Source organism: Eretmochelys imbricata, chromosome 6 (genome assembly GCF_965152235.1).
Source record: "Eretmochelys imbricata isolate rEreImb1 chromosome 6, rEreImb1.hap1, whole genome shotgun sequence".
Lineage (NCBI taxonomy): Eukaryota > Metazoa > Chordata > Testudines > Cheloniidae > Eretmochelys > Eretmochelys imbricata.
Window position 1 is genome coordinate 61,776,884 of NC_135577.1, and position 18,577 is coordinate 61,795,460.

At 40.7% G+C, this 18,577-nt stretch overlaps 1 protein-coding gene across 3 annotated transcripts in view; it reads left to right on the plus strand.

The window, feature by feature from the left end:
- FUT8 (fucosyltransferase 8) overlaps positions 1-18,577 on the plus strand; it is a 277,116-nt gene that overhangs the window by 194,338 nt on the left and 64,201 nt on the right. For all 3 annotated transcript variants that reach the window (XM_077818682.1, XM_077818684.1, XM_077818685.1), the window contains 3 exons: positions 722-837; positions 956-1,121; positions 15,192-15,306. In XM_077818682.1, the coding sequence (XP_077674808.1) occupies positions 722-837; positions 956-1,121; positions 15,192-15,306 (397 nt within the window). The remainder of the gene's footprint in view (positions 1-721; positions 838-955; positions 1,122-15,191; positions 15,307-18,577) is intronic.

The window sequence follows — 18,577 nt, forward strand, 5'->3', positions numbered from 1 at the left end:
CATTTCCTCCATATTCCAGCAAGTGCCTTTTTGCCCATGATTGGCAATGTAGCTCTTGTTGCCTTGACTTATCACTTCAGTTCTACATTATTATTCTGTACCCATTTCCTGAATGAAGGCAGGGAAGAGGAAGTTTTAAGAGCCACTGTAAAGATAGTTGAGGACAAACGATTGCTATAAAGATAACATCTTAACAGGCCAGACAGTGGGTGTTAGCTGCAGAGTATACTTTCCCATAATAATCTGAAACTGTAGTTGCTGAAGAACAACAGATCATCAGAAATAAATATTTTATCTTGGAAAAGCATGCCCTAACCTCAAGTCATTGAGTTCATAAGAAGGGATTACATTTTGTTTGTCCTCCCGCCATTGTCTCCCAAGACTAACCTAATAGCCATCTCTAAAGTTTGTTCTTGATACAGGTATCTGCCCAGAAACCACCACTTGTTACCTTAGCTGCTGAAATTTTGAGTTATCCTAATACAGTTGTGATAATTAGAGTATCTTGTGTTACACTGACATTTTCCTTTTAGTTAATGAACTGTAGTCTTGTTTGTGTAAATTATTGCTGAACCGGGAAGAAGTTTCTGTTGGAGTTTTGTTGGTTCTATATGTGTTATAATACCGGAAGTGTTATCAGTAACTAGTTTTAGTGAAGTAAGCAAATATTACATAATTTATAAACCTAATTATTGCTTTAATTTTCTTCCCTGTGCTCTAGGATACCGGATGGTCCCATTGATCAGGGGCCAGCTGCAGGAAGGGTACATGCTTTAGAAGAGCAGCTTTTAAAGGCCAAAGAGCAGATAGAAAACTATAAGAAACGAACTGGAGATGGTTGGTAGAGAGATGTTTTCTTTTTGTTCTTAAACTCTTATATACCATATCACAAATGTTTCAATTTCATCATGTACCACTTCACTGGAAATACTGATATGTTTATGCTTTTTAATAGCAGGCATGGGGAAAGACCATGAAATATTGAGAAGAAGGATTGAAAATGGAGCCAAGGAACTTTGGTTTTTTCTTCAGAGTGAATTGAAGAAGTTGAAAAATTTGGAGGGAAGTGAACTCCAAAGACATGTTGATGAATTTCTATCTGATCTGGGTCACCAGGAAAGGTACTAGTGCTGGTTGCTACTACATTTTTATTTTTTTAAAGACTAGAAACTGATTAAGGTACTGGGACATTAGATTCCTTGCAAAGGGGGAAGTGCTACTGTCTGGATTAGAATATCATGACTGGGACATTAGCAGCAAATTATATCTGTATGTTAGGGGTCATTGAGTAAACCTTCTGTGTTGTCCATTAAGTCTTAAACATAAGATGGAAACTCTGCTTTGATATTTTTATATATATTTTTAATCTATCAGTGAGAAACCTATCATAGTTTATTATGGCTTTCTACTCATAGTTACTTTTCCTCTCTCTTTCTTTCTATGACAACTAACAAAACACAAAAAAACATTTAATTTTAGGTACCTTTTTTCAATATTTTAGAATGAAATGAATGATATTGTTCATCAGCATACAGTAAACTGTAATTACATTAAGACGAGAAGATGTCCTGGTAATTTCAGGACTTATAGCCATTTAAGAAAAAGCTATTTCTTCTCCTAATTAAAGGTTAACAGAACATTTAAGATAAAAATGTACCTTTCCTTTAATTGCATTGCCATCATAGTGCTGTACAGAAAAACCTGAATTGTGTTTGCAGTTGAAGCTGATCCTACGACTTTCCCATTACTAAAAGTTTCTTTCATCTGAAATTTCTTTCATGTGAAATGAAAACATTTTAGTGCTAGTGTGTTCATGCAGAACAAAATGAAACCAAGAATCATCATAAATACAGTGAAAACTGTCCTTAGGCCTATTATATTTAAAAGCTTACATTCCCAGTAGGATTCTGGTCGCAATTACTGTCTCATTAGTGAACAATAAAAGAAAAATTGTTTTGTTAACACAACTTAGCACTGTGAACCCTACCCCCCCTTTCTTTAAACTAAACTAAGAAAGCCTCACACGTTAACATCAATAGCAGTGTTAAAAGGGGTTCTGAAAAATTATCTGGTTTTACAGGAGTACCTAGTAAGAATATTCTTTTCTTTGAAATTCATTTTAGCATCATGATTATGCTGAATTTTTCAAATAAAAATAGTATAAATTTAAAGTATTGGGAGAGCGGAAAGAAACAGGGTCTACTAATTCTTTAATCTTCAGACCCAGCATGTTTATAGATACATACAGTTTAAGGCAAGGGACGATTAGATCAACTAGTCTTACCTTCTGTGTCTTGTGGGACATTAAATTTTGCTAAATTATCCCCGCATTGAGCCCATTAAATTGTATTTGACTAAAGCATAACCTGTGTTTGGCTAAAAGGCATCCGGTCTTATACTGAAGACATCAAGAAATGAAGAATCCACCCCTTCCCTTGCTTGTTTGTTCAAATGGTTAATCTCTCCCTCATTTTAAAAAAAAATTGTGCCTTATTTCTAATTTATTTTTGTCTGGCTTCAGTTTCCGGCCATTGGGTCTCGTTAGGTCTTTTTCTGACAAATTAAAAAGTCCTTCATAACCAGTATTTTCTTCCTGTTAAGGTACTTATATGCTAATCAAGTCACCTCTCAACCTTCTTTTTCCTAAATTAAGCAGATTGAGCTCTTTAGGTCTCTCACTTTAAAGCATTTGCTCCAGCCTCATATAATTTTGTAGTTCTTTTCTGCACCCACGCTGGATGATACAGTATTCCAGTAACAGTCTCACCAATGCCGTATATAGAGGTAGATCTCTATTCCTACTCACTACTTCTCTGTTTATACATTCCAAGGACCACATTATGCCTTTTTGCCACAGCATCACACGGGGAGCTCATGTTGAGTTGCTCATCCATATGACTCCAAGATGCTTTTCAAGTCACTGCTTTCCAGGATGCAGTTCCCCCTATTCTTCTTGTATGGCCTGTATTCCTTCTTCCTAGATGTATAACTTTGAATTTAGCTATACTGAAGTGTGTTTTGTGTGTATGGGCTCAGTTTACCAGCAGTCCAGATTGTTCTGTGTGACTGCCAGGTCCTCATTGTTATTTACCCCTCAACCAGTCTGTGTCATCTGCAAATTTTATCAGCAGTGACTTTATAGTTATTTCCAGATCTTTAATAAAATCTGATCTGATAAAATCCAGATCTTTAATAAAAAGGTTGAATAACGTTGGGATTAGTACCAACCCTGCAGAACCCCATTAGAAAACCCCCAATTAATGATGATTCTCCATTAATAGCTACTTTGTGATATCTGTCAGTTGGCCTGCCCTTAAACAATTAAACGTGTGCTTTATTGAGGTTGTTTAGCACTAACTTTTTAATAGCACATTGTGTGCTGCTAAGGAAAATGCCTTACACTTGTTTAAGTGTATTACATTTGTGCAGTGTAAGCATCCACATGAACTAGCTTCATGAGTAATTACCCAGGGGTCTAGGTGGGTATAGCCCACACTGAAGTTTGCCCTGCTGCAGCTTCACTGTTCCATGAACCAAGTTAGCATGATTAAAGGTAACTGCAGTCATGCTCTGTGACTGTAAATTATTCAGATTAGAAAGACTACCCACATTTTTATTGAGCATTTCTGGTAAAATTATAGACACCAACAGAGAAGCTTGAGTTTCCAGAACCTTAATAAAAATTGTAACAGCTTGGCATTTCTATTTCAATACATACTGGTGTTCAACACTTGCACACATTTTCTTGTTTCTTCCATGTCACTAGTTTATTCAGCAGTTTCTCATGTTTCTATTACAAATGCCATTTGAAGGAGGATGGTCTCTGGCTTCAAGTCACAATCTTGTGGCATAACAATGTTCAACGCAGATGACCATATGCAGCATGTACCGTGCCTGGAAGCCTCCTATGACATCCATGGATTTGAAATTTGTCTGATGATGTCATCCAGTACACTCAAGAAACATGGGGAATGCCTCTAAGTTGTTGTTTAGGCTCTCCAAGGAGACTCCCAGATGTCTGATACAAGGTTGCCTCATGGTGAGTTGAAGGAGAAATCCTCAAATCCAAGGCTAATTCTTCTGAACACTGCTGGGAATCTGTACAGGTGATGCTCACAGAAGTGCTGATTCAGAACATTCCATCGGAGGTGCAGCAGGGCAGCCAGGCCTCCAAAGTGCCCATCCAGTTACCCCAACGTGCAGAGCACTGATGGGGAGGTTTCCTCTTAGGGGTGACGACTAAAATCAGTGGTGCTAGGCTCTGCGTTTTCTGATGTGGTCAAACTTTTGTAAAATATACCCAGACAGAAAGCAAGGAATTCCAGGCAATTCATAGAATCATAGAAGATTAGGGTTAGAAGAGACCTCAGGAGGTCATCTAGTCCAACCTCCTGCTCAGAGCAGGACCAACCCCAAATAAATCATCCCAGCCAGGGCTTTGTCAAGCCAGGCCTTAAAAACCTCTAAGGATGGAGATTCTACCACCTCCCTATGTAACCCATTTCAGTGCTTCACCACTCTCCTAGTGAAATAGTATTTCCTAATATTCAACCTAGACCTCCCCCACTGTAACTTGAGACCATTGCTCCTTGTTCTGTCATCTGCCACCACTGAGAACAGCCTAGCTCCATCCTCTTTGGAACCCCACTTCTGGTAGTTGAAGGCTGCTATCAAATCCCCCCTTACTCTTCTCTTCTGCAGACTAAATAAAACCCAGTTCCCTCAGCCTCTCCTCATAGGTCATGTGCCCCAGCCCCCTAATCATTTTCATTGACCTCCGCTGGACTCTCTCCAATTCATCCACATCCTTTCTGTAGTGGGGGGCCAAAAACTGGACGCAGTAGTTCAGATGTGGCTTCACAAGTGCTGAATAGAGGGGAATAATCACTTCCCTCGATCTGCTGGCATGCTCCTACTAATGAAGGCCAATATGCCTTTAGCCTTCCTGGCAACAAGGGCACACTGTTGACTCATATCCAGCTTCTTGTCTACTGTAATCCCCAGGTCCTTTTCTGCAGAACTGCCTCTTAGCTAGTCGGTCCCCAGCCTGTAGCAGTGAATGGGATTCTTCGTCCTAAGTACAGGACTCTGAACTTGTTGAACCTCATCAGATTTTTTTTGGCCCAATCCTCCAATTTGTCTAGGTCCTTCTGGACCCTATCCCTACCGTCCAGCGTATCTACCTCTTCCCCCAGTTTAGTGTCATCTGCGAACTTGCTGATCTATCCCATCATCTAGATCATTAATGAAGATGTTGAACAAAACTGGTCCCAGTTTTCAAACGGACAGACCCAACCTCATCTTTACTCCCTCTGATTTTGCACTACATTTTAAACTTTCACTCAGCTCCCTTAAGGTACATCTCATGGCGAAAATGGCTTCCCACTTGGAGTTTGCTCAACCACTAATCCGTAGACTCTTTAAGGGCATTGGGATTCTCTTCCCCCATGTGACACCACCCACTCCAGCCTGGGACTTTAATCTAGTTCTCAGGGCTTGGACTAGACCTCCCTCTGAATCCAGGGCAACTTGTTCTCTCTTACACCTGTCCATGATGACAGCATTTCTAATTGCCATCACCTCAGCTAGGCACATAGGAGAAATAGCGGCCCTGATGGCACACCCATCATTCACAGCCTTTGTATTTTAAAAAAACAAACAAAACAACCAACCCTCTAAGGCCGTATCCCAAGTTTCTCCCTACTTTTTCTGCACTTTCCATATGAATCAACAGATCCATCTCCTTGTTTTTTCCCAAAACCACATTGTGACAACTGGGAGACAATTGTGCATACGCTAGATATTAGAAGGTGTTACGAATTATACCTGAGAGGACATGCACACAACTGCTGCAAATTATACCTGATAGGACACGCACACAACTGCTGCAAATTACACCTGATAGGACACGCACACAACTGCTGCAAATTACACCTGATAGGACACGCACACAACTGCTGCGAGTTATACCTGGTAGGACACGCACACAAATGTTGCGAGTTATACCTGGTAGGACACGCACACAAATGTTGCGAATTACACCTGGTAGGACACGCACACAAATGTTGCGAGTTACACCTGGTAGGACACGCACACAAATGTTGCGAGTTACACCTGGTAGGACACGCACACAAATGCTGCGAGTTACACCTGATAGGTCACGCACAGTTCGAATCTAGGCTGAGGCACATAAACAAAGTCCACAACTGCAGAGTTCCCAAAAGACACTAAGTTTATTACGCTCGAGCGTGGTGCCCCCCTGCTAGCCAGGAGGGGACCCTGAATACAGATTATACAAAGGTTATATATTTTTTAGCAAAGCATGTTGCCCTCGTGCATCGGAAACCTTAGCCAATAAACAAACCCTTGTCTTATCTACCACCTATCCCTGCTTGGTGCATTCCTCGTGCTATACCAGTATGTTAATTACACAGCATGGTCCTAAAGCCATGCATCAGTAACCTTCATTATCAGGATGGGAGGCCTCACGTCAAGGCCAAGAGACAGGGAGTTAGAGACTGACAAAAACCAGATACTGGGAGTCAAGGCAGGCTGGAGACAAGGAGGAGGATTTTCATAGGGATTCAGTATCTAAGGATCACTCCTCCTGGTGTATGATGTGCTGGCATTTAAACAATGGTGGGCCCCAAACCAAAATGGAGTCACATGTGCTAACTTTTCCTTAACAAAGGACATTAGCATTCTACTTGGACAGGACTAAGGACTTCAGGAAATCCCCTAAACTCTTCCTTTCATCCACAGAAAGATCCAAAAGCTCTGTGATATCGCCTCAAAGACTATCCAAATGGGTCTCTAGTTGCATTAATCACTTAGCAAGGGCGTGACTTGCTTCCGTCCATATGCATTCCATGAGATCTGTTCCTACCTCAATCACATTCCATAGGGATACCCTTATCTCCCCAATCTATAGAGCAATGATGGGGGCCTCTGTCCATACTTTCACAGAACATTATGCGATCATTGAAGATTTGGCCGCTGACACCATCTTCAACTCCACAGTACTCTCTGTAGTAAAAGACTCCGCTCCGAAGTCCCAGCCTCCAGTGATGGGTACTGCTCTGGAGTCACCTAAAGTGGAGCACCCATAGAGACACTACTCGAAGAAGAAGAGGAAGTTACTCACCTTGTGCAGTAATGATGGTTCTTCGAGACGTGTATCCCTATGGGTGCTCCACAACCCGCCCTCCTCCCATCTACGTCGGAGTTCTCTATAGGGCTCTGTGGTAAAGAAGGAAATGAGGGGGGTTCGCCCGTGCAGTGCTAAATAGCCTCGAGGCAGACCACAAGGGAGGAAGAGCACATGCACGGGCTCAACGGGACACTGTTACCAAAAATCTCTGATTAGAGGTGCAGGGGCACACAGACACCTAAAGTGGAGCACCCATAGGGACACACATCTCGAAGAACCATCGTTACTGCATGAGGTGAGTAACTTCCTCTTTCAGTCCAACTGGTAAAAATTAGCTAAATCTTAGAATGATTAATGAGACCATGTGCTGTGTCTGTAATTTTCTAGCAGTTAATTTGAAAGTAATAGGGACAGAAGCTGCTTAAAAATCTTGTCTCTCTGTTTTCTGTTAGTTTTGTCCTAAAAAGAAACAGGATTTGACTGAACCCAAAAGTGACCACCTTAAACTGGCATTTTCTTTCTCCCAGTAAGAACCATCTTGAATGCAAGTAAGAGACTGTCAGGCAGGAGATTTTCCCATAAAAAGACTTTTCAAATGCATTAATTGTTTCTTCTTTTTTTGTATATTTAATAAAGGGTTAAGGGTTTTTTTTTTAAATCGAGGTTGTTACAATGGGAGTAAGCCAAAAATAAATTAATGCAAAACCTTAAACCACTGTTAACTGTTCAGTATTGTAACAGTAAACAAGGATTTTAGAATACCTTAATTTCTGTTGGGTCCCAGATTCCTATTCCCCAGCAATTCAACAGCATCCTTCATGCCAATGGCACCTGTGCAGACCTTGAAGGATTTTTCTGCTATCTCAGTGCTCTAGGCCTTGCCTTTCCTTAAACTATTCCATCCTATTGAATGGGGTAGGCTGAAGAGCAGAATGAAGACAAGTTTAGACAGAGAAGAAGCTGATGACTCTTCTGATGCCAAATCTGTGTTGCATATCAACAGTTTGACAGTGGTGCTGATGTGGATGATCCTACATACCCCCAGTATTTGCAGAAGTTAGCTAACTCAACTGGTTTGCATTAGAACAGGTTCAGAAATCTGCAAGAGGTACAATAGAGAGGTATCTGGACCATAACTCTCATCTTCTGGAATTGCCATGCTCTTACATCACTTGTTGGATCAGCTGATGAAGAATGTGTGGAAGAACCCTCACACAGCTCCCCTCAGTTTGCTGTAGGTGCAAATATAAAGTATTTAAAGTCTCAGCTTGTTCCATTTTAGCCATAATGGTGTGTTGCATTGTGGTTCCTAACTTACACCAGCGTATATAGATCTGTTTTATGATAGTCAAAAATAACAATAAATTAATGCAGCCAGTTAATAAAACACACGCTAATGAAGACATCTAAAATGGAAGTCAGAGTAAACTATCTGTACCCCTTCTGAAAGATTAATTTGACTCTGAATAGACATCTGTTAGCAACTACTGTTTCTGAATGGCTTTCTGGTCACATGGCCACTTGTTCTAAAAATTAATATTTTTTTTTGCAGTGGACTCTTCAGCTGCTGATGTTGATCCACTACCTGGAGTCTATGCTTGTTGCCCCTGGGGTGAAATCTTGGCCCCACTGAAAACAACTGGAGTTTTGTCATTGACTTCAATGAGGCCAGAATTTTCCCCCCAGTATTTTTTTAATCAGTGTTTTGGTGGACTTGTAAAAGGCCCTGTGTACCCCATGACATTCTGATCCAAAGTTCTGCAGTAGCATTCTCAGATTCTGCCACACTTCCATCTGGCAGAATAAGCAATTCTGTGGTGTTTTCATTTAATTTTTTCAAAGTTTTTCTATTATGAAATATGAAATTTAATCATGGTCACATAAACACCACTCTATACAGGAAACCTACTGACTGCTGTTCTTACCTACATGCCTCCAGCTTTCATCCAGACCACACCACACGATCCATTGTCTACAGCCAAGCTCTACGATACAACCGCATTTGCTCCAACCCCTCAGACAGAGACAAACACCTACAAGATCTCTATCAAGCATTCTTACAACTACAGTACTCACCTGCTGAAGTGAAGAAACAGACTGGCAGAGCCAGAAGAGTACCCAGAAGTCACCTACTACAGGACAGGCCCAACAAAGAAAATAATAGAACGCCATTGGCCATCACCTTCAGCCCCCAACTAAAACCTCTCCAACGCGTCATCAAGGATCTTCAACCTATCCTGAAGGATGACCCATCACTCTCACAGATCTTGGGAGACAGGCCAGTCCTTGCTTACAGACAGCCCCAGAACCTGAAGCAAATACTTACCAGCAACCACACAACAGAACCACTAACCAGGGAACCTATCCTTGCAACAAAGCCCGTTGCCAACTGTGTCCACATATCTATGCAGGGGACACCATCATAGGGCCTAATCACATGAGCCGCACTATCAGAGGCTCGTTCACCTGCACATCTTCCAATGTGATATATGCCATCATGTGCCAGCAATGCCCCTCTGCCATGTACATTGGTCAAACTGGACAGTCTCTACGTAAAAGAATAAATGGACACAAATCAGACGTCAAGAATTATAACATTCAAAAACCAGTCGGAGAACACTTCAATCTCTCTGGTCACTTGATTACAGACCTAAAAGTTGCAATTCTTCAACAAAAAAACTTCAAAAGCAGACTCCAACGAGAGATTGCTGAATTGAAATTAGTTTGCAAACTGGATACAATTAACTTAGGCTTGAATAGAGACTGGGAGTGGATGGGTTATTACACAAAGTAAAACTATTTCCCCATGTTTATTCCCCCCCTCCACCCCTCACTGTTCCTCAGACGTTCTTGTCAACTGCTGGAAATGGCCCACCTTGATTATCACTACAAAAGGTCCCCCCCACCCCCCGCTCTCCTCCTAGTAATAGCTCACCTTAAGTGATCACTCTCTTGTTACAGTGTGTATGATAACACCCATTGTTTCATGTTCTCTGTGTATATAAATCTCCCCATTGTATTTTCCACTGAATGCATCCGATGAAGTGAGCTGTAGCTCACAAAAGCTTAAGCTCAAATAAATTTGTTACTCTCTCTAAGGTGCCACAAGTACTCCTTTTCTTTTTGCGAACCATAGAAGTGGGACTCCCCTTACCATGTTACTTCTTTATATTCATCAAGATTACTTTACATTGTCCCCACATTCTTATTTTTTGACTTATCCCACTGAGACATTGTTTGTTTCAGGCTTTCTGCTGATTCAAGACTGTACTGCATTGGTTGTCACTCTTCATGTTTTCTTCACAACCATCAGAGCTGGACATGTAATTCTTTTTTTAAATGAAAAGCTTAAAATGAAAGCTTAGATTCTGTAAAATAAACTGTGTTGAAGGGTAGATTCTGTGGCAATGGACGACATATTGCTGTGAGCTTGTGTTGCTTCTGCAAATGTATTATTTTGTCAGTGCATGAACACCTGTCAATAGATACCTGGATGTTCTCAAGAAATAGAGAGCAAGCATTCTCCTTGGATTTGATGAGTGTCTTTTGTGTCTTCTATCTCAGTGGTTCTCAAAGCTGGTCCACCGCTTGTTCAGGGAAAGCCCCTGGCGCACTGGACCGCTTTGTTTACCTGCCACATCTGCAGGTTTGACCAATCGCGGCTCCCACTGGCCGAAGTTCACTGCTCCAGGCCCATGGGGGCTGCGGGAAGTGGCACGGGCCAAGGGCCCCACGAACTCTCCTGCCCTCTATTCAGCCCTCCCTGCCCCCTTACCGTGCTGCCTAGAGCACCCGTGGCTGGCAGCGCTACAGCCATGGCGCCCGGCGGGAGCCAGCCACGCCACCATGCAGCACAGAGCACCTGGTCAGGCCAGGCTCTGCAGCTGCGCTGCCTCAGGAGCTCGCAGCCCCATCGCCCAGAGCACTGCGCCGGTGGCGCAGTGAACTGAGGCTGCGCGGGAGGGGGAACAGCAGGGGAGGGGCCGAGGGCTAGCCTCCTGGGCCAGGAGCTCAGGGGCCAGACAGGAGGGTTCCGTGGGCCGGTTGTGGCCCGCAGGCTGTAGTTTGCCCACCTCTGAACTAGACTATATGAACCTATGGTGTGGTCCAGTATGACAGTTTTTACAGTCCAGTCAATCCACAACAAAGGTTTCAGCTGTGAAGCATTTAAAGACCTTGAATATGCACACCCTTGAGTCCAAAGCTTTGCTGAATACAAAGCTCAGTAAAATCTCTGTCAGTCCAATTGGCTCTGATCAGCCAAAGCAAAAAAGAAAGGTCTATTGCTGTAAATATTCATTGTGGTCTAACTTGGGTCAGAAGAAACACTCCACATAATGGACTGGAGAGTGGGGTGACATCAAAGATGTCGTTGAAGTCAAGTCAGGCTGGCTCAAGGCCGCTTAAATTCTGTATATATCAGCTGTAGTAGAAAAGGATGTTCATGATTTGATTCCTTGGATAACAGCCCTGTGAAAATTGTAATTTCATGCACTGAGCAGAATTTCATGCACTGTGATTTTTCCAGTATTCTAGACATTAAAATGAAATGAAGAAGAGAGCAGGGTCATGTAATTTTGTTGTGTTCCGTCCATCCATCATATTACATTGAGTTTGTGGTGGTGCATTAAAGCGGGAGAAGGCGGTACAGTAGCCATCACTGCTTGGAACATGAGCAGCTGCAGCCTCACCAGGAAAGCAGAACTGGGCATTCTCCTGAGCCAGTCTCATGCTCAGTGCATCTCATAGCGCACAGCAGCTGCATGTCGGAGCAGTTCAGGGGATGTCTGCAGTCACTTGTATGCAAAGAAATGCACCAGTAACCTTTTGCTGACTGCATTCCATGCATAATCTGCGAATTTCAATACTTTACCTGTGATTCTGCCATGAATTTAAAAAAAAAAAAATTCACAGGGCCTTAGTGAAAGCATTTTAGTCAGATCTGAGTCCTGTTTTGAATCTATTTCTAGGTGCCTTACACCCACAAATTATGGTTAATTCCTTCATGGGGAGGGGGGGGGGCTCTTCCTTATCTCCTCCTTCTTCCAAGTGGCTTATTCTTCTGTATTATTGTCTCATGGTCCTCTGAGGCATAAGTCACTCTTGAAACAGAACTGCCTCATAGCCAGTCGGTCCGCAGCCTGTAGCAGTGCATGGGATTCTTCCGTCCTAAGTACAGGACCCTGCACTTGTCCTTGTTGAACCTCATCAGATTTCTTTTGGCCCAATCCTCCAATTTGTCTAGGTCCCTCTGCACTCTATCCGTACTCTCCAGCATATCTACCTCTCCCCCCAGCTTAGCGTCATCCGCGAACTTGCTGAGGGTGCAATCCATCCCATTATCCAGATCATTAATGAAGTTGTTGAACAAAACTGGTCCCAGGACAGACCCCTGGGGCACTCCACTTGCTACCAGCTGCCAACTAGACATCGAGTCGTTGATCACTACCCATTGAGCCTGATGATCTAGCCAACTTTGTCCACCGTATAGTCCATTCATTCATCCAAACCATACTACTTTAACTTGCTGGCAAGAATAATGTGGGAGACCGTATCAAAAGCTTGCTAAAGTCAAGATACATCACGTCCTCCGCTTTCCCCATATCCACAGAGCCAGTTATCTCGTCATAGAAGGCAATCAGCAGGAGGGTACATGGTGCCAGTGTGGACTTACATGCTGAGCCTGCTCCCCACTTTGTCAACAAGCCTGCTTATAAGGAGTAGCCTCAGCCAAGGAGCTCCAGTGCCATAGAGTACTGCAAGGTAGAGTCTCTTATACCACCCTTACCCTGAGAGGGCATTACCAGGGGATCCTAGGAGAATAAGCATGTTCCCTGGCCCTCACCCTTTTTGTATCCCCATTGGCTCCCTCCATCCCCCCACCCCTGTTACGTTTCCTCCCTCTGCTCCAGTATTCCTATGTGTGGTTCATCAAGACTCTCGGCTGGTAAATCACAACCCCTCAAGTCCAAATAAACAGGGTATCATCCCAAATGGTTAAAGTTTGTCAATGTTACAAGCAACTTGGGTACTATAATCAGAAGTTTTAAGCAGCGGTAACTGTAGGCATTGCTCCTTTCTCTGCCTGTAATGTTGGATTATTAGTTAGGTTATTAAATGTAAAATTATTTTTGTATTTGCAGAGTAGACAAGGTAATGTCATTATGAGTAACATAATATTTTTCATTTACTGACTCTTCTTTGCATAATTTGGGTATTGAGTGAATAGGAATCTAAACCCCACCCTACTATGAATACTGGATTTTGCCAAGAGAGCCCCCTTCCACTTGTTGTCTACCTCTGATTGCTTCCTCTCTCCAAGCCCCTCCCCTCAAAAAATTTTGGATACCATAAAAGGCCTGAGGTATGTGGTTGTGGCTGTCTTTGATGTGCTGCTGTTCTACCCAAATTCCCTCCTGTTGGTCAGGATGCCTGATCGCATCCCCAGTATATTGCCATCTTCCTGCTCTCTTCTGCTGGCCAGAATTTTCTTACCACCCTTCCCTGGACCTTCAGTTATGACTATCAACTAGATACTAATACAGAAGTCATCATTTAGTATCTGACAGATCCTAAAAAATGATCTCCATATTCTGTAGTCTAAATTTGTGATACTAATGTAGATTTTTTTTGTACTTAATGCATATACATTTTAAATATAACTGCTTCATACAGAAAGATACAAAAGTATGCCCATGTGCATTGATATGAAAGCTTTTTCTGAACTATCCCCTCGTGATCGTCCCCCTCTATTCGACATTGGTGAGGCCTCATCTGGAGTACTGTGTCCAGTTTTGGGCCCCACACTACGAGAAGGATGTGGATAAATTGGAAAGAGTCCAGCGAAGGGCAACAAAAATGATTAGGGGTCTGGAACACATGACTTATGAGGAGAGGCTGAGGGAACTGGGATTGTTTAGTCTGCAGAAGAGAAGAATGAGGGGGGATTTGATAGCTGCTTTCAACTACCTGAGAGGTGGTTCCAGAGAGGATGGTTCTAGACTATTCTCAGTGGTAGAAGAAGACAGGACAAGGAGTAATGGTCTCAAGTTGCAGTGGGGGAGGTTTAGGTTGGATATTAGGAAAAACTTTTTCACTAGGAGGGTGGTGAAACACTGGAATGCGTTGCCTAGGGAGGTGGTGGAATCTCCTTCCTTGGAAGTTTTTAAGGTCAGGCTTGACAAAGCCCTGGCTGGGATGATTTGATTGGGGATTGGTCCTGCTTTTGAGCAGGGGGTTGGACTAGATGACCTCCTGAGGTCCCTTCCAACCCTGATATTCTATGATTCTATTGTGACTTAAATCCAGATTTACATCATGCTCACATCTCATGTCACTCTTCCTATGCTGTTACTTATATTTTCCATAATATTATTTTTTAATTATAGACAAAGAGATGCTTCTTTATCCCAAATTTTTTAATAATATTCTACAGTTGGTTTGCAGGTGTACTAATAAGGACTATGGGAACACAGTAGAATCTCTGAACCATGACATTTACAATGTTACATTTATATAAAGACAGTAAGCTGATCTCTGATGGCATAGCAATATCATATTGTCAGAGAAGCCACCCTCTGATTGTCTCTTTTCCTGGGCCAATGAATTTCAGATCTATCCTGGAACTAATGCCTTTGGGGCTTTTCTTCAGTGAAAAATTTTGATTAGTGGGCTTAAGAGTTTTTCTACCCCACAGCCATTTAATACTGCAGTTACATATGGATAAGAGAAATATGGTGAATGGAGGACACAGAATCAGATAATGTGTACACACCCATCTTGGGTTGCTGTTTGTGTTGGGAGATACATGCGGAGAGAGGTAATCTGCACTGATGCTGTGGCATACCAACAGTCAAATTAATTTAGTGTTTTGCAGTGCATATGTACCTGTCCCCTCCTAGTTTAATTACGTATTCTGTCCACTAAAAACGTTTAAGCAGATCAGTGTAATCAGAAGGCCTATTTAATTTCTCTTTGTGGCTTTGCCTAGCCCTCTAATTTAGTATTAAGGTAGCTATCTAATGTTGCTTGCCTTTTATAGGTCGATAATGACAGATCTGTACTACCTCAGTCAAACAGATGGAGCAGGTGATTGGCGAGAAAAGGAAGCCAAAGATCTGACAGAGCTGGTACAGAGGAGAATAACATATCTTCAGGTAAGAAGGTAGAATAAAAGTGCTTAAATTAAGAGGAAAAATTAAAAATGGGATTTGTTGAAAAAATATTTTAACCCACTAAAATATGCCAATGTAGTAAAAACATTCAAGTAATTTAAGTGAATGTGTAGGTGCAAATTCTGTAGATAGCAATATGAGAGGATTTATGTTGTAGATATGTAATAAATCCTTTGTATTTATGTGTAAAGTGAGCCAGTATTTTCACACACAAAGGGACAATAACAGAAAAGGGTTTAACTGTTGGTTTAATTGTAATTGTGCAATAATATAATCTTCTGACATATATTTTGGGGGTGGGTATTTTTTTGTGCTGGATCCATGATTGCCAGTAGACTATAACTTTTCCTTTTCATTCAGACTCTATAAGTCTGCAAAAGCTAACAATAGCTTGTGTTTTGGTATATTACAAGAAGTGGCTATATCTTTTGGGAGTTCTCCTATAGACACGTTCCTCAATTCATCAGTGGTGTCTCTGAAGTGAGAGAGAAGATACTTTACATAAATAATGTAATTATCCATTATCAATTACAGTGTCACTCACTGAACCATAAACAGCTGGTGTGCAGAACCATCATTCTCACTTAAAATTGTAATAGCTTTTATCTAAGCTTATTTAATTTCGACATGTTCATTAAAATTTCTCCCATAAAGATATTATCTTTAAATTCTGATCCGATCATGTTCTAGGTCCGCTTTCTCTGACTCTAACACCTTTTACCACCTATTCTAGCTCTTCCTGAGTTCCTCAATCCCTTAATTTTCAGTGTTTTGTTTTAAAGCCCCTGTACATCCTATAGAATTTATAGAAATCTCTAGTATTTTTAATATATCAAATTGTACTCCCATATTTCTCTAATATTTCTGTAATAATTGCTCTTTCCCCCATTGTTGTCGTACTCTGAAGAAACTTTCTTCTTACTATCCTTGAAAAAACTAATTGGACACTCATACTAGGTATGTTGTAAATACTTTAAGCAGAGAATATGTTAGCTATTTGTGTCTAACATACCTGATATATCTCATTCTGTATGTCAATAAATACCACACATATGCTGATGGCTCACAGATCTACATCTGCACTCCTGACCTGTCGTCTTCTTTCCAAACTAAAATCACAGCTTGTCTTTCCGACATCTCCTTGTGGATGTCCAACCATCAGCTTATTCTCAATGTGACTAGAACGGAACTCTTTTTCTCCCCCCGTCCTTCCATCTTCCCCTTTTCTTAGCCATTATAGGCAACACCATCATCTTTTCCGTCACTTAAGCCCATAGCTTGGATGTTACCTTCAACATGATTCTCTCTAGATCTTAACATCAAAGCTGTGCCTAAATCCTGCTGCTTCTCTTCTCTCTGCATAGCATCTTTAAGATCTGGCCTTTCCTCTCCAAAGCTAAGCCGTTTGTCCAGACCCTCACCATCTCACATCTTGACATTTGTCTCACTATGACAAATGCATTTTGCTTCACTTATGTCCATTCAAAACTATGCTATAAAGATCATGTTTCTGGCTTATCTCTTTGACCACATCACCCCTTTCTTTGGTTCCCTCCTCTGGTTCCCCCTGCTCCACTCCATCAAATACAAACTACTAATCTTTGCTTTTATGTCCCTTAAGAGTTTTACATAATGATATTGTGAAAACTTAATCACTACTTTATTTTATAACATGAAAGGAAACAAGACTGGGCAGGAAGAAATTTTGGCTGGTTTACATGTATTGCCATTATCTAACATAATTTTTGTATAACTGTTATAAAGTAGCAGAAAAATGTTTCAGCTGCTCTGCCTCTGATTTTTAGTAGCTAAAACTAATTTATGGTAGGGATAATATTTTAGATCTGGTGAATATTTCCTAGTGGAATATATACAAAAGAACTGGAGATAACACCATGGGATCTACTGTTTCTCCCTTATTGATTTAGATTTGCAGCAAATGAAACTCCAGATGATTATTAAAATGTCTTAGTGACATTGTTAACTTAAAAATAATATGTTGTTTAAAAAAGAATTCTTATATTACTCATAATACTGCACAATATTCCAAGTGAAAGAATTTTTAAAATCCAATATATTTGCTCTTTGTTTACTTTATATATATTTATCTCAGTTTCGGGAAAAATATCAATGAAGTCAGCTTTACTTTTTTTTTATAGTCTATTTCACTTTCAAGTTCTTAGTGTTGTGGTGATTCAGACAATACAATGAAATGTTTGTTTTAAAACAATTGTTTTTGATTGGAATGTTAAAATTGTGAAACATTTCTATCAGTCTTACCTTTTTATAAAATACTATTATAAAATTTAATAGGCCAAATTTAGGTTGACAGTGTCTCTTTAATGTTTGTCATGTATAACCATCCACATGGAATGATGAGCTGTCTTCATTCTTTCATAGTTCCTCAGGTAGAAACAGTTAGAAAGCATGAGCGTAAACACGCCTCTTTACAAAACACAGACACAATGACCATGCTGTTTGTTTGCCATTTTTGAAAGTTGATAAGAAAATTTTCCATGCCTGATCTACTTTATTCCTTCTGGTATTAAAGCCTCAACAGAGTCAGCAAATTACCAGGAGAGAAGTCCTCAGGAGATTTCTGCCTTATCCACAATATCATTCAGAAATTCAATCAGGGATTTTATGTATATACTTCCTTTAAATGGACTGTCAAGACTACATGTAATTCACTATGGATTTCTTTGTTCTGTTTCACTACTATAGATTTCAATAATCATATAATAGTGTCTGGAAATCTTTATATTTAGTGAATTCAAATTTTTATGACTATACATGTAACCTGGCATTTTCTTATTCTCTTTTACCATATCCCTTATTTTAGTATTTTACAATGTATGTTTAATGTGCTCCTCAACCATTGTTGAATTAATTTCATAATATTGGATTAGTGAATAGACACCTTCTCCAAAAACACCTTAAAAGAAATTTAGGCATGGGAATGGGGCTCAGCATGTTGAAAAGACAGTCTTTTAGGCAAAATAAAAAGGCTACCTAAAAATAAAACAAATGAGCAAAAGAGAAAATAGCAGCTGGAAAGCATGTTTTTAAATGATGTTTTTGAGGGAGACTGGAATTAGATGACATAAGTTTCTATACTTATATTTTTACAAGGGAAAATGTAGTGAACATATGAAAATTGAATAAGCTTAGAGAATGTCTACTACAATATTAAATCAAGTGTTGGTTCTGCTCCATCAGTTCTTTTGTAGTTCACTATCTAAATGTCTAATCT